General features: G+C 40.6%; 1 protein-coding gene across 2 annotated transcripts in view; it reads left to right on the top strand.

Annotated features, from left to right (window-relative positions):
- The first annotated feature begins 2,504 nt into the window (after nucleotides 1-2,504).
- Nucleotides 2,505-15,815, top strand: part of LOC115113653 (disintegrin and metalloproteinase domain-containing protein 10-like) — an 85,071-nt gene continuing 71,760 nt past the window's right edge. The window contains exon 1 of one of the 2 annotated variants that reach the window (XM_029641542.2): nucleotides 2,505-2,677. In XM_029641542.2, coding sequence (XP_029497402.1) covers nucleotides 2,611-2,677 — 67 coding nt within the window. In that variant the 5' untranslated portion in view covers nucleotides 2,505-2,610. The remainder of the gene's footprint in view (nucleotides 2,678-15,815) is intronic. The other variant, XM_029641544.2, reaches the window with a different exon arrangement.

Raw genomic sequence — 15,815 nt, forward strand, 5'->3', positions numbered from 1 at the left:
CTCTTGATCTGTTTGACTCAGAGCGCTGAAATGTGGCACACATGCTCAGGGATGTGAGTCTAGCTAACCCACATGATCTCTCAGACACCACCTGCCCGATTTTGAGATATTTGGGTGAATGATGCGTCTAGCCGTAGAGATCCAGCATTTACAAAATGACTCTGATTGGCCCAAGGGAGGCGCTGTAGTAATCAACTGTACGTACGTTAGTCACACGCAACCTCTCAGACACCACTGACCCGATTTGTATGAAACTTTGGCGAATGATGCGTCTTGCCATATAGATCCGTCATTTACAATACTACATTGCCGTCATTTACAATACTACATTGATTGGCCCAAGGGGGGTGCTGCATTATTCGTGGGGGATTACATGTTTACTGTACCTCATACCTCTGCATTTTAATCTGGTACTGGTACTCCCTGTATATAACTCCATTATTGTGTATTTTATTGTCCCCCACGATGAAATTGGGGAAGGGACTGTGTGGATCTGTCTCCGTCTCCGTCTGTAAATTCGTATGTTCGTCAAACACTATATCTCAGACAGCACTGGCCCGATTTTCGACAAAACTTGGATTAATGGTGCGTCTTGCCATAGAGATCTGGCATTTATAAAATTACACCGATTGGCCCAATGCAGGAGTTTATAGTAATTAACTGAATTGTTAGTCACACACAATATCTCAATTGGCCCAAGGGGGGCACTGCATAATTAGTGGGAACGACATGTTTACCGTTGCCTTTTGCCATAGAGATCTGGCATTTATAAAATTACACCGATTGGCCCAATGCAGGAGTTTATAGTAATTAACTGAATTGTTAGTCACACACAATATCTCAATTGGCCCAAGGGGGGCACTGCATAATTAGTGGGAACGACATGTTTACCGTTGCCTTGTTAATTTATTTTCATTTTTATATGGATAGAATCCTAATGGCTGAAGTAATATTATCTTCACAAAATGTGTGTGTGTGTGTGTGTATGTGTGCGTGCTTGCGTGCATGCATGCACAGGGAAGGAAGAGGTGCGTGGGTCTTCATCACCTTGTATCTGGTAGCAGCAGCAGACTGACAAGTTGAGGTTTCCAGTTCAGTCAGTGTAGTGGCTTTTTTTAGCCACACAGTGGCAGAAGCTACACAGTGAAAAGATCAATGCTGTATGTCTGATGTACAGTATGTCTAATGGGAAATAAGAGATACACATTTTTTGCAGTCAATAGTTGGTGTTACAAAGAGAGCATTTTCTCTAACCTTGACCCTTTCCTAACCTTAACCTAATTATTCTAACATGCTGCGTAAGTTCTCCAAAAGTTCTGCGTAAGTTCTCTACAAAACAGTCACATTCAACTCCAGGACACCTACACCACCCGATGTCACAGGAAGGCCATAAAGATCATCAAGGACAACAACCACCCGAGCCACTGCCTGTTCACCCCACTATCATCCAGAAGGCGAGGTCAGTACAGGTGCATCAAAGCTGGGACCGAGAGACTGAAAAACAGCTTCTATCTCAAGGCCATCAAACTGTTAAACAGCCACCACTAACATTGAGTGGCTGCTGCCAACACACTGACTCAACTCCAGCCACTTTAATAATGGGAATTGATGAGAAATTATGTAAAATATATCACTAGCCACTTTAAACAATGCTCCCTAATATAATGTTTACATACCCTACATTATTCATCTCATATGTATACGTATATACTGTACTCTATATCATCTACTGCATCTTTATGTAATACATGTATCACTAGCCACTTTAACTATGCCACTTTGTTTACATACTCATCTCATATGTATATACTGTACTCAATACCATCTACTGTATCTTGCCTATGCCGCTCTGTACCATCACTCATTCATATATCTTTATGTACATATTCTTTATCCCCTTACACTTGTGTCTATAAGGTAGTAGTTTTGGAATTGTTAGCTAGATTAGTTGTTGGTTATTACTGCATTGTCGGAACTAGAAGCACAAGCATTTCGTTACACTCGCATTAACATCTGCTAACCATGTGTATGTGACAAATACAATTTGATTTGATTCATTGACATTTTACAGTGGAATCTACTGTAGTGATGTACTGTATTCAGTACTGAAATCATATTATATTGAATCAGGGTACAGGGATATTTCTAAAACTCTGTCCAAGACAAATTTATTATTGTCAATACATGATATTGTATTGTACAAAGCCATGAGTGCATGGAACTCCCTTCCATCTTATATATCGCAAGTGAACAACGAACCTGGTTTCAAAAAACAAATTAAGCAACACCTTACGGCACAACTAAATAAAACATATTAATTTATAGGCTAACTTGATATTGAAAAGTGGCTTGGTTTGTCGCTGTTGAATTTAATTGCACTTTAATTGTTGTTTTCAACAAATATAAACGGCCCTATCAAATAAAAGCAAACCGGATTTGTTGCGCTAGTGAGGTAGGAGGGACTAGTACTTGCCTGCGCCTGACGTAAGGCGGTTGTAGACAAGCGGTGAAAGGCGGTTGTGAAGGTACTGCCATAAACAGAGCGCAGACTGCGCCTTTAAGAAGCGCAAATCGAAACAGTAAAGCATTCGCGGTGTCAATGTACTAACAATGAATTTAATCGATATGGTATTGATACAACTCTTGCTGTTGTGTAATTGCTTATGGAATATTAAAGGTAAGTTTTGGCATTCTGATTCATACAGCAAGGAAAGTGGTTCATCGTTAGCTAGCTCGCTAATCGGATTGAGAAAATGGTAGCAAGCGAGCTAGGCTAGCAGCGTTAACGTTACCTAGCTGGGAGGGGTGCAGTTCCTGTTTTTTTACATTTATGGTTCCGCTAGGACTACATCGAGAGAGCCTGCTCGAGCCTACGAAAGGTCCACCGAAGTGAAATAAGAATGTAACTGTGGTGGATATTTTTCTTAAGACATTCTCAACTATCTAGACTGTTTACTAAAAGTTATATAGTATCAACATACTAGTCCCCATTACTGCAGTTTCAGTCACGTACTGTTAGTTCAGAGAATCAAGTACAGTGGTTCCCAAACTTGAAATGGGGTCCCCTGAGAATATGTGATGTTAACAAACAAATTAACTTTTTATTTGAGCTTCAACTGGGTATAGAAGATAACTTGTTAGTGTTGACTAAGACCTATTACACTACTAGAATATGCTTTCATAGTTCTGGACATCCGGCAGGACCTACAGTTGAGTAAATATGAACACACAGCATTAACTAATATTAGTGATATACTTTTTCCAAATGGGGTCCTCTGTATTAGAGATTGACCGATTATGATTTCTCAATGCCGATGCCGGTTATTGGAGGACCAAAAAAATCCGATGTTGATTTTTATATATATTTGTAACTATGACAATTACAACAATACTGAATGAACGATGAACACTTTTATTTTAACTTAATATAATGCATCAATAAACTATATTTAGTCTCAAGTAAATAATGAAACATGTTCAATTTGGTTTAAATAATGCAAAAACAAAGTGTTGAAGAAAGTAAAAGTGCAATATGTGCCATGTAAAAAAAGCTAACGTTGAAGTTCCTTGCTCAGAACATGAAAACATATGAAAGCTGGTGGTTCCTTTTAACATGAGTCTTCAATATTCCCAGGTAAGACGTTTTATGTAGTCGTTATTATAGGAGTATTTCTCTATACCATTTGTATTTCATATACCTTTGCCTACTGGATGTTCTAATAGGTACTTTAGTATTGCCAGCCTAATCTTGCGGCAGGGTAGCCTAGTGGTTAGAGCGTTGGACTAGTAACCGAAAGGTTGCAAGTTCGAATCCCCAAATCTGTCGTTCTGCCCCTGAACAGGCAGTTAACCCACTTGCCTAGTAAAATAAAGGTTAAAAAAAATATTTAAAAAATAAAATAAAATCTCGGGAGCTGATAGGCTTGAAGTCATAAACAGCGCAATGCTTGAAGCATTGCGAAGAGCTGCTGGCACACGCAGTAAAGTGCTGTTTGAATGAATGCTTACGAGCCTGCCGCTGCTTACCACCGCTCAGTCAGACTGCATATTTCAAATCATAGACTTAGTTATAACATAATAACACACAGAAATACGAGCCTTACGACATTAATATGGTAAAATCCAGAAACTATCATTTTGAAAACAAAAGTTTTTTTCTTTCAGTCTAAATATTGCTGTTATATTGCACAACCTTCAATGTTATGTCATAATTACGTAAAATTCTGGCAAATTAGTTCGCAACGAGCCAGGCAGCCCAAACTGTTGCATATACCCTGACTCTGCGTGCAATGAACGCAAGAGAAGTGACACAATTTCTCTAGTTAATATTGCCTGCTAACATGCATTTCTTTTAACTAAATATGCAGGTTTAAAAATATATACTTCTGTGTATTGATTTTAAGAAAGGCATTGATGTTTATGGTTAGGTACATTCGTGCAACGATTGTGCTTTTTTCGCAAATGCGCTTTTGTTAAATCATCCCCCGTTTGGCAAAGTTGGCTGTCTTTGTTAGGAAGAAATAGTCTTCACACAGTTTGCAACGAGCTAGGCGGCCCAAACTGCTGCATATACCCTGACTGTTGCACAGAACGCAAGAGAAGTGACACAATTTCCCTAGTTAAAAGAAATTCATGTTAGCAGGCAATATTAACTAAATATGCAGGTTTAAAAATATATACTTATGTATTGATTTTAAGAAAGGCGGTGATGTTTATGGTTAAGTACACATTGCTTTTTTTCCGCGAATGCGCTTGTTAAATCACCCGTTTGGCAAAGTAGGCTGTGATTCAATGATCAATTAACAGGCACCGCATTGATTATATGCAACGCAGGACAAGCTAGATAAACTAGTAATATCCTCAACCATGTGTAGTTAACTAGTGATTATGTTAAGATTGATTGTTTTTCATAAGATACGTTTAATGCTAGCTAGCACCTTACCTTGGCTCCTTGCTGCACTCGCATAACGGGTAGTCAGCCTGCCACGCAGTCTCCTCGTGGAGTGCAATGTAATCGGCCATGATCGGTGTCCAAAAATGCAGATTACTGATTGTTATGAAAATTTGAAACTGGCCCTAATTAATCGGCCATTATGATTAATCGGTCGACCTCTACTCTATATTCTAGTATCAATTTAGGGTCTTGTGCAGTAAACGTTTGGGAACCCCTGGTCTAGTAGCAAGTTGATTTGTGTAGATTTTTGCTGCCAAAGTGATTACATGCTAATGTACAGAATTTGCTAGCTATTTCGACAGAAAGGAAAAAGCTAATCATACATTGTGACTTGGTAAATTACATTTGTCATTCTCATGATGTGCCCAACTCACTGACTTTTCTTTCTGTATTTTATATGTACACAGTCTAGCTAGAGCTCTATGGCTCTGATGCAAATATGACTTTATTTCTATGGTAGACTATAATTAGTATTTGTATTTGATCTGTATTTAAAAAATTCTAAGCTAATTTTGAATTCATTCAGCACTTAGACGACCTGAAAACATGACACATGGACAGGATGTCCCCTGTGATGCAGTAGCATGCATTAGAATAGACTTTCACTGACCCATGTAGGCTATTTCATAAACATGCCATCAAACATTTGACTTCATCATTATTCTTCACACTGTTAAGGTCCCACTCCATCTGGGTCTGACTACTGCTGAGTTGACTATACGCCTCATCTGTCTGACATCGAATGCATTTTTCATTTCCCTCTCCTGTTTGCCATGGGCTAAAATACATATGCAGGGTCTGTTTTTTTCTTACCTGCTCTGACAGTCTGTTTTTTCGTGTATGTGAACAAAGTGAGTAATTGATATGCCTGAAGCTGCTGTGGGCCTTGTGTTCCCCTGAGCATTGAGCTCCCCTGCAATTCCTGACTGGTGTCCTGTTTGTTTGTTTGTTCAGTGATGGGAACAGAAACATTCCACTGCAGATTAAGTGTTTCAGAGACTGCTCAGTCTGATTTAAATGATCAGGACTTTGATTTAATTTGAGCCTCAAATTGTTATTGTGTTGTAAAATCCCCATATTGAAATTACTAGTGCATAATTTATCATCCTAATTAATTATTTTGTTTGTTGATTCCACTTGAGAACTCTCATTAGCTGATAAAGTAGAATGAACCATGTTTCATGGCTCTCCTCGGTGAGCTAATATTCCCACTCATTTGCATTAATCATGGGTGTTTGTTGACTTATATTATTCATGATGGCCAAGTTTGAGCCTTTCATTTGCCTATTTGACTTTTAGTGCAGTAATGACTCCAATCCATTCAAGGGACTGGGACATATGCTCAAATTCTAATACTTTAAAGTACATCCTTCCTCCCTGTGTTCAGCTGACCTTAGGGTGATAACTCTTCTGATGTGGATTGATTCGTGAAGCAACTCAAATGTTAGCCATTTTGGTTTTACCTACCATGTCTGGTAACGGTTCACTTGAAGGGCGTAAAGAATAAATAAATGCTTTAAACAATGCCTTCAGCATCGAATTGGTTCATCCGACATGGGCCAGATGTTGAGTTGGGTCAGATAGTCATTTTGATGTTAGAGCTGTCAGACTAATTGCAGAACTAAACAGAGCAGCAGCAGAGCTCTGTGTGAGGCACATGTTCCCTGGTGTGTCCTTGAGAGTGTTTGCTGCCAACTGAGAGCGTGTGAGCAGAGAGGATGCCACCTAGACTCCGTGATGGCTCACCACAATGTTTGCTGTCTGTAGAAAAGGGGATATGAGCCAGCCAGACTGGAACTCAAAGGTTTACTGAGGAAACAGAGTTCTCTTAGAGGACCATGACAATGTTCTTTCATAAACTAAGAAGATAAGTCTGCCAATGTCCAATCCAAATGCAATTTTAAAAGCACAGATTTGTATTCAAAGGGAGAGTTTGGGATTAAATTGGTCACCACTATAGCAATTCATGTCCTCTAGGCTTAGGCTATATGCTCAGAACCTCAGATCGTGTGTACAAAACATTAGGAACACCCTCCTAATATTGTGTTGCATGGACTTTATAAGGTGTCAAGCTTTCCACAGGGATGCTTTCCACAGTGGCTGGGTGGTGGACCATTCTTGATACACGCGTGACAACCCTCAACAGACTCGAACCAGTGCGCCTGCACCTACTACCATACCCCGTTCAAATGCACTTAAGTTCCTCTGAATGGCATACATACACAATCCTTGTCTCAAGGCTTAAAAATCCTTCTTCACCCGGTGTCCTCCCCTTCATCAACACCGATTTGAAGTGGATTTAACAAGTGACATCAATAAGGTGTTCCTAATGTTTTGTACACTGTGTATAATCTTATACATTTTACTGGGAAGGCAAATTATATTATCAGGATTTGGGTTCTAATCTATAATTCAATGCTAGATGCCACATGCAGATTAATAATGAATGTAAGAGTTGTTGTCATAACCATAGATTTGATTCATGGGTGGATATTAATGATTTGTTAGGGTTTGTGGTAACAGATTCTTCCCTTTTGACTCAAATATGTTTCCAGAGTTGAACATTAATTATTCATAGAGGGAAAGCAGGAGATCTGGCTAATCTGTTCAGTACCAGCTAAACATTTTTAGCTGGTACTGATCCAAAAGCCATCATTTCTAAAAAAGGAAGTAGAGTAGGCAACCATGTTAATTAAACTAGTAACATCTCTATGTTCCAACGGATCATATTCTCTTCACCTGTTGAGATGCTGTCTTTTCACTTGCGCTGTGGGACTCCACACACCGGCTTCATTATTTCCCATTCTGCTGTTTCACGCAGACATTACATGGGGTTTTGTTCCCCGTACATTTGCATGTATTGGAGAGCATTTGCCAAGAGAAGATTAGAAGATGTCAGCGAGACTCTGAGAGAGAGACTCTGACGAAAGGCCCTGTTTGTATGTGGAGAATAAAAGAGTGTTTTGGAGCGATCAGGAGTCCTGTGCTTTGGTAGTACACAGTGGCTTGTCAGGGAGGCATAGCAAAGCCTTTCAGAATGTGGGGTTGTGGGAAAATATGTAATCCTGAATTCTATTTCCCCTCACATATCCAAAGAACTTCAATGAGTCTCCACGATTGACATTGTTATAAAAACACTTGATATTGTGTTTTGTTAGTTTGAAGCATACAGAGCAGCATTCTAATATATTCACATTCAGAAAGCCAAATATTATTGACCATATTCAAGTTGTGCAATGACAGTGTCAGAAATGCAGAGGGGCTTTGTGCATTTTTGCCCCAAGATTTTCCAAATTTGCCCCTGAGAGCTCTTGATGGAAAAAGCTGCTGCAATCTTTTCAAAACAAGTCAACAGGGGCAAAATATGCCCCTAACTTTAGATATTTTTTTCTCCATTGGTGTCACACTTCATACAGAATGTGTCCACAAAGGATTCTCCTTGACTCATCCAATCAGATAAAGTGCACTCTGCTGGCAGCTATCTCCCCCATCTTGCCCTCTTTGTTGTCAACATTCTTATTTTCAATGCATTTTCCAAGTTGTGAAAATGCTAGAGTTCTTGTCTGGTGTATTGTCAACCAAGGTCAGAGATTGCTTAATTGGATTTGCACCACTCAATGGCATCATTTCCATGTTCCAGGTGTTGCCTAATATCCAGGCTATAAACAAATAGGCCCTATGTATGAAATGCAGGGAAGTTTGTCTAGTGGTGGTATAGTATTGATACCCAAGGCAATATGACACTTCTTCACCTTAGGAGGAAATGTGATTCACACAATAGATTTTTTTTGCTCAACTAATTGAATAAAGCACGATTAACCCACAGCTGTATGTTATCATACTCCTACTGTAGTGCATGTAGGGTTAGAACATTCAATAAAGACACTCCCGCTCTCAGCTGGTCATAGTGTGTGGTTCTGCAATAGTGTAAACTCAGTGACATGATGGGCGGAGCTGTTTCCGTTCTCTTCCATCCCAGGGTGAGCAGACAGAGTCGTATGTGTGTGTGTGTGTGTGCACCACAAACATTCACTGTAATATTAAAACATTGGTCATGACAGGAAATGGATGCTTGTCTGTTTGTGAAAGGTTGAAAAACACAGGGAGGGAGTAAAGAGAAGAAAAATAAGACCTTTTGATGTAATGTCACTGCTATTGTGATGTCATAGGTTTCCTGGTTGACATGTCGACCTCAGCAATATGGATACTGAATGGTTTTTGTGTTGAGGTATTTGTGTTTATTTTGTTTTAAAAAATGTCTTCACATTTTCAAACAGTCCATTTAGTAAGGCCCGCGTCCATAGAGCCACATACCAGCTCTATTGGTAGTACAGTACTACACCTGCACCTGTCGACAACACAAGTTGTTCAGCTCACACTCCATTCTTACATTTATTAAACATATCGTATAGAGCGTGTGTGGCAAGCTTACAATGATGGCAAAAAACATTTGAGAGTGCGCTGACCCTGGTGCTAGAGGGGGTATGCAGCTGGAGGTTGAATGTTTTGAAGGTGTACTTGACTATAAAATGTTTGGGAACCACTGTACTAGTCAAATTAGGCCTAGGCCCTCTGAAGACAGCATCAAGCAACAATTCGGGAAACTGAAACATGTAGCCAAGCCTGAACAATCAATAAGGATTACCAGTGATGTTTTACTGACAGGGACCTACCTACTTACCAGTCATTGCTTATCAGACTCCCCACATTGGTTTGTTGAAGCACCATTTCCTCTGTTGTTTTCTTTTGTGGGGAAACTGTGAAATGGTTGGCTAGTTTGTTCATGCTGATACTTGTGACATGGTGCCTGACATTTGTATTTCTATAATGACTGTGTTCTCACATTCCCTGTCAGTTTGTTTTTCTGGCTTTATTCAGAGTGCATGGTTCTACCGCTAGTGTTTTGACTTGCCAATCCGTTTCCTGAAAGACAATAGTAAACTAACATTGACCTGAAAATGGTTCCTGTGTTAAATCGTGTTCCAGTGTCAAATCACTATTCCTTTCACAGTGATATCTCTTTCAGCTGGGAGCTGTAAGCAGCATCACATTCAGTTCTGACTTCATTATCAGTAGGCTCTTTGCTTGTTAACACAGACTACTAACTTGCCCTGCCTCTTGTTTCTCTGCATCATATTCAAGTGGATGTTGAGCAGTAAGACTAGAATGAAGAAATCTACTCAAAACCGCAATGTTTTTGTGTGTGTGTGTGTGTGTGTGTGGGCCTAGTCTAGTTATAATTTTGTGTTAAGCCCTCAGCACATAGAAACATGCCTTCGCATCACAATCTCCTTTGGCTGTGACTTTCCACAGTAGGCTAACCTAGTTCTATGTGCAGACATTGTGCTGCGTGAGCCATACATAATATCTGCTTCATAATTATTTTAGCATTACATGAGCAATGGACCACACACCCTGTACAGTAGTTCAGAGGAACTTCTTCTAAGCATGCATGGAATGAGGAGGAACATTGTACCTAGCTACTAATGATGAGGGAAAAATACATAGTTACAATTGTGCTTTGTTTTTCTCCTGCGGGCAGCGTTAGCTAGAGACAGCCGGCTGTCCCTGCGCCAAAACTCAGGTATTTTCCATTCTATCTTTAAAATAAAAAATGGTGAGCCAACATGTTTTCAGCACTTTTTTATTTCCCCGACTGATCAAAACTCATTTTCTCGTGCTCTGTCTATCTGAAGTAGACATAACGTGAGCAATATGTTTGGAACATGAAATCACAATAAAATCACAGTTTAGAATCGCAATCCATATAGTATCGGCACCAAAGTATCGCGCTAATATCATATTGTGTGGTCCCTGGCAATTCCCAGCCCTACTAGCTACATTATGCTTTTGTATTTCTGACCGCTGCCTTGACAATTGCCCATACAGGACTGCGGGTCTCCCAGACCCAAAAGCGTGTTTGTCCAAAAACATCTGCTGTCACCACTACCCATCGGATTAGTAGCTTCTCAGCGGTTAAAGGCTGCAGCTAGCCACAGGGACCACTGGACAGTGGACATGGCATTGGTCCACACCACAACAGTACTCACCAATGCCATGTTATTTGCATCCCTCAGTAGTCAGTGGCTGGATGTCTTGTCAGGGATGTAGACTAGTGGTTTACCCATCACTCAGTGTTGTGGTATGGTGCAATAGCAGCCAGGAGAACAAGTGGTGGTGCCCTGAGCTCTCTGGCCTGTCAAACAACCTGCCTTTACCCAGCATGCTAATGTACGTGGAGGGTGACTCATCATGACCCAAGCTGTTTCCACTTCCTCTGTTCCTGTCAATGGGTTCTATCTGGCCTGTCAAACTTGGCACCTCCGTGAGTGAGGATGAAGACTTCACTGAAATACTATTGACTAAGCCTACAGTATGAAGCCCACAGGCACTACTTGTCATTGACAGCTCTGGCAATTTAGACTAGCAGGTGCATTCCAGCAGGATACAAATAAGGAGTAGCCAAACATTTTCTCTTGCAAATTAGTGTTAGTCCTTTACCCTGCCAACTAATTCAAAGTCAGTGACTACTTGCAACACTTCAAATGGATTGACTAGGCAAACAACATTCTTGTATCCGCTAGGCATAGACCTGTATTTTTCGGGGCAGCAGGTAAGCTAGTGGTTAGAGCGTTGGGCCAGTAACCGAAAGGTTGCTAGATCGAATCCCCGAGCTGACAAGGTAAAAATCTGTCGTTCTGCCCCTGAACAAGGCAGTTAAACCCACTGTTCATAGGTCGTCTTTGTAAATAAGAATTTGTTCGTAACTGACTTGCCTAGTTAAATAAAGGTAAAAAATAAAATAAAAACATCTTGATTTGAATATTCCAGAGTGTTTTACATGAACATTTTGTGGCTAGATAAGGGAGGAAATTATGTTAATGATTGACTTGCTAGTTATCACTTAAATGTTTTTGTTTTTTAATGTAATGAAAACACTTCCTTATGCTGCCATATAGAGCACTGGGGTCACAGTCCTCACATGCCCCTCCCTTCCTCTGGACAGTGACCCTGCACACAGATGTGGTGTGATAGGGAAAGGAAAATAAGAGGCAAGGCTGTGCCATGGAAACAACATTCGTACATTCCTCCAATGGGTTTTCTCAATGAAAAAATCCATGAATCCACTGGAGTCCGTATGTGGTCTGACAACTGAAGGGACCGTGGTGTGCCTGCCATACTCCATCTCCAACCAACAGCCTTCGAGTTGACCTTTACTCCGTTGATTCAGTTTGTCGTGGGCAGCTTTGGCTGCTGTAGGCTGGGTTAGTGGGTTTGTACATAACATTCTAAATATTTCCCTTTTAGGACAGAGGTTTAACAACAGATGAGTATCACTGAAAGGCATATCCCCTGAAACTGTACATTGTACCAATAGAGGGAAAAATACATCCCATTGTCATGAAGTTTAAGATATCTGGGTTTTGTTAAACTGTGACTAAATCTACTTTGTTGCAACTTCTGTTCTTAGAAATTTCAGTGTTGCAATTACTAGGGCTGTGATGATACCAATATTTTTTCCATGACAAAAATGAAAACACACGAAGCAGACAAACCTCTTTGGTCTTTTAACAATCTGCTGTATTTAAGTTGTGTGCTGCAGTTTGGAAATTAAATAAATGTGACTGGATGATAACCTAATGATGTTTGTTACCAACATTTAGGGCTGTTATCCTAAAGAAGTTCAATCCTCATGTTTTTGTTTACTTGCCATGGTACTAACAAGTATCACCATACTGGTATCATGCCGGCCCTTGCAATTACTCAGAACAAATATTCAAACGAGAACGAACCTTGTTCTTTTAACCAAACATTTCAATTCAACTAAAGGCTATTTTGCATAATAGTGTTGACAATATTTTGTGTATCACTTCTCAAACACCAGCCCTTGCCAAATTGAGCCATATACAATGAGCTGTCTCTTTAGTCAAATAATTGCATTTCTCTCGTCTATTCTGCTTTATTCCACTGGTGTTGCATGTTAATAGGCTGTGTGGGACAATGCATAGGCGATGTCATGCACATGTATGGGGGTTGATGGAGGCAATCTGAGCGTGCTCTATTTTGTTTTCATACAAGGCCCCTCTGTTTCCTGATTGATTAATCTTAATCCCTTATTCTCACATTAAAAAGCCCACCAGCTCATGTGTTTCTGTCCATCAGTGTGCCACACTAGACTGCTACTGTCATTAGTCTATTTGTTGGGGGAGGGCTAAGAAAAGCTAGTGTAAATCTCTGAATATTTTCTCCCAGACTCATTCATGAACATGTCATGGCAGGCCGGGTGTGGCCCCTGCTTGTTGAACAGTTTTTACTCCCACACACTAGGGCCACCAGGACAATACAATCGCTGTGTTTTACTGTGAGACCATTACCCCAGCAGCACTGTATGAGCTCCTCTCTTTAGGTAAGCACGGAGTGTCCCCTTCATATCAAACACAGCATTAGCTGATGACCATACATTTGTAATGGTGTTTTTAAACTAGCGTCTCAGGTAGTAGGCTAACGCATCAACAGCTATGAGAATCTCAATATCTTTTGAACTTGTTTTTTTGTATGGCGATTAAGTAGTCTCCCTGCTCATGACTTTATAGACGGGTTGGTTGTTTAGCAACACAACCGACGCTTGGGCAACTGTGGGGAAAGACCGACAGGGTTGGCTTATATTGTTAACAGCATATAAACTATATTTAGTCTCCAATGTTCATTTAAAATATAAATACATTTGCCCAATGAGATTGTTTCTCAAATACATTGTGACGGCCCTGAATTTTTCTGAACCGTCTCAGTGCAGCTCCTTCCAATAGGGCGCTTTCCCTTTAATTCCCAATTAAATAGCCAGCATCAGCTGCGCGAAAGTGGGGTTGTGATGGAGACGTGAATGAGGATGTGTTCAACCCTCAGTTCCGAAGCTTCTCTATTCCGTGTTGTTGCTGTTAAACGTATGTTTTGTAGCCTAAGAGAGTTTACCCAGGATCGGATCCACTCTTTGCGTCCTTGGACTACACCTCTCCGTTCTTCGTGGCCTTTCTCCGCTGGAGATCTATTGGCGGATTGGATTGTCTGACTGACCGACTGACTACAACCTTTTTGTATACGGTATTTCATTTGTTTTGGTGTGAGGTATACTGTGATGATTTAAGTAGTTAGTTGTAGTTGATGACTTAGTAAGAGTTGATACGCTTTAAAGTTCTGTGGTAAAATAATTGTTATATTGATTGCATGTTTAATACTGGGTTTACGCTACACTGAATGAACGGACAAACATTGCGTGACAAAAGTCACTTGAGTTCACTGAACTCCTTTACCGGGCTGGACTCTTTTTAGGCCCGAGGTACAGGACATTTCTGGAGGAACCAGAACTCATTGTGATATTATTATATGTGTGTGTGTGTAATCATTGTTGTTGCTAATACATCCCACGCAAAATAATATAGTTGTTTTTGAAGTTCTTTCCAATGTTTTAAGGGTTTATGAAAAGTTTATTTCCATCCTGACTTTTACATAAGTCCTTTGTATTGGTGTAGACTTGACGGACCAGATGGGACTCATTCCCACCCAAACTAAAATGAGAAACCAATGTTTTCTCTGGTAGGCACAACCTACCTGGCACCCCTATAAATAATAACCTCAAGTCAAAACCGTTACAACATGGTTACAGGTGTTGGTTAGCTAGCAAATTTGAGCTATATTGGCATAGACGTGACATAAGTAAAAACACACCTCAAAACAAGACATGGTATCAAGATAAAACTAGCTTGAAAGAGCCACCTATGATTCCCACTCGGCAGCTTCTTGTCATTTTTGCTAGCTATCTGGCCGTCCAGAAAAACAACATAGTCGGTCTTCTGCCCCATTTGAAGCGTGCCCATTGTTTCACGACGTTGCCAGCTAACCAGTCTACAACCAGCTAGCAGGTGGACTGCTAAAACAGCAACTCATTTGGCTCTTATCCTCAGGTGTGTTCGACTGTTCGCATCTGACCGTTCTTTAAAGCCTTTGTTGACTAGGAGTGGACTAATGATAACGCTTGGCGGATGAGCTGTTCTGTGCGGCGGTGTCTCGCGCTCCAGCTGTGTGTGTAAGCCTGTTTAGCGTGGTAGAGAATTGAGCCGCTGCTCTGGTGTCGCTGTAAGAGCCAGTCCCTCCCTGGCCGTGCTCCGTCTTCATTACCCAGAGTTGTGTGGAGGCACACTGTCAGAGAGTGCTCTTTAGCATCTGTGTCACAGCGCTTTAATGAAATTGATGGCCTATGTCTAAATCTGAGCCGGTCTTCGTGCAGCTGAGCTCTCCTCAGGATTATGCTTTGCCTCCACAGTTCTCTCCACTGTCACACTTAGCCGTACTCTTGACTTCCTGCAAACTGAGGGCTTCATCAGCGGAGAGCTTGGAGACTGGGTAGATGTGCTCATTTAACTTTTTTAGGCACTGTCTTGGCATTCTCTTGTTTTAATGTTAGGCATTTCTCTTTCACAAAAGGCATTTGTTTTTCACAAGTGGCAACATTCCTCCTTTTTAAGAATAATATTTTTGCTGTTTTGCCTTCAACTGTATATTCATCTAATCTCCTCAGATCCTCTTCTAGTCTACAGACACATTCTGGAGGTAGGAGGAAAATCGAATGTGGAAAAAGGATTATTCTTCCCAGATGAAATGGTCTGCTGTCAACACTCTCCCTTCATAGAAAAGCATTGTTCCTTTGCCACACTGTTGTGCTTAGTGTTTTTGTGTTCTAGTCTAGCAGATGTGAATATTCTTTTTTTTTTCTCTCTCAGTATTTCTTGAGCCCTTTCAAATTCAAATGTTTAAACGTTCTCAACTCTAGTACACAGCTGTCAGGGAAGAGGCTGTATTTTCCACC

This window comes from Oncorhynchus nerka, linkage group LG28 (genome assembly GCF_034236695.1).
Source record: "Oncorhynchus nerka isolate Pitt River linkage group LG28, Oner_Uvic_2.0, whole genome shotgun sequence".
In the NCBI taxonomy this organism is placed as follows: domain Eukaryota; kingdom Metazoa; phylum Chordata; class Actinopteri; order Salmoniformes; family Salmonidae; genus Oncorhynchus; species Oncorhynchus nerka.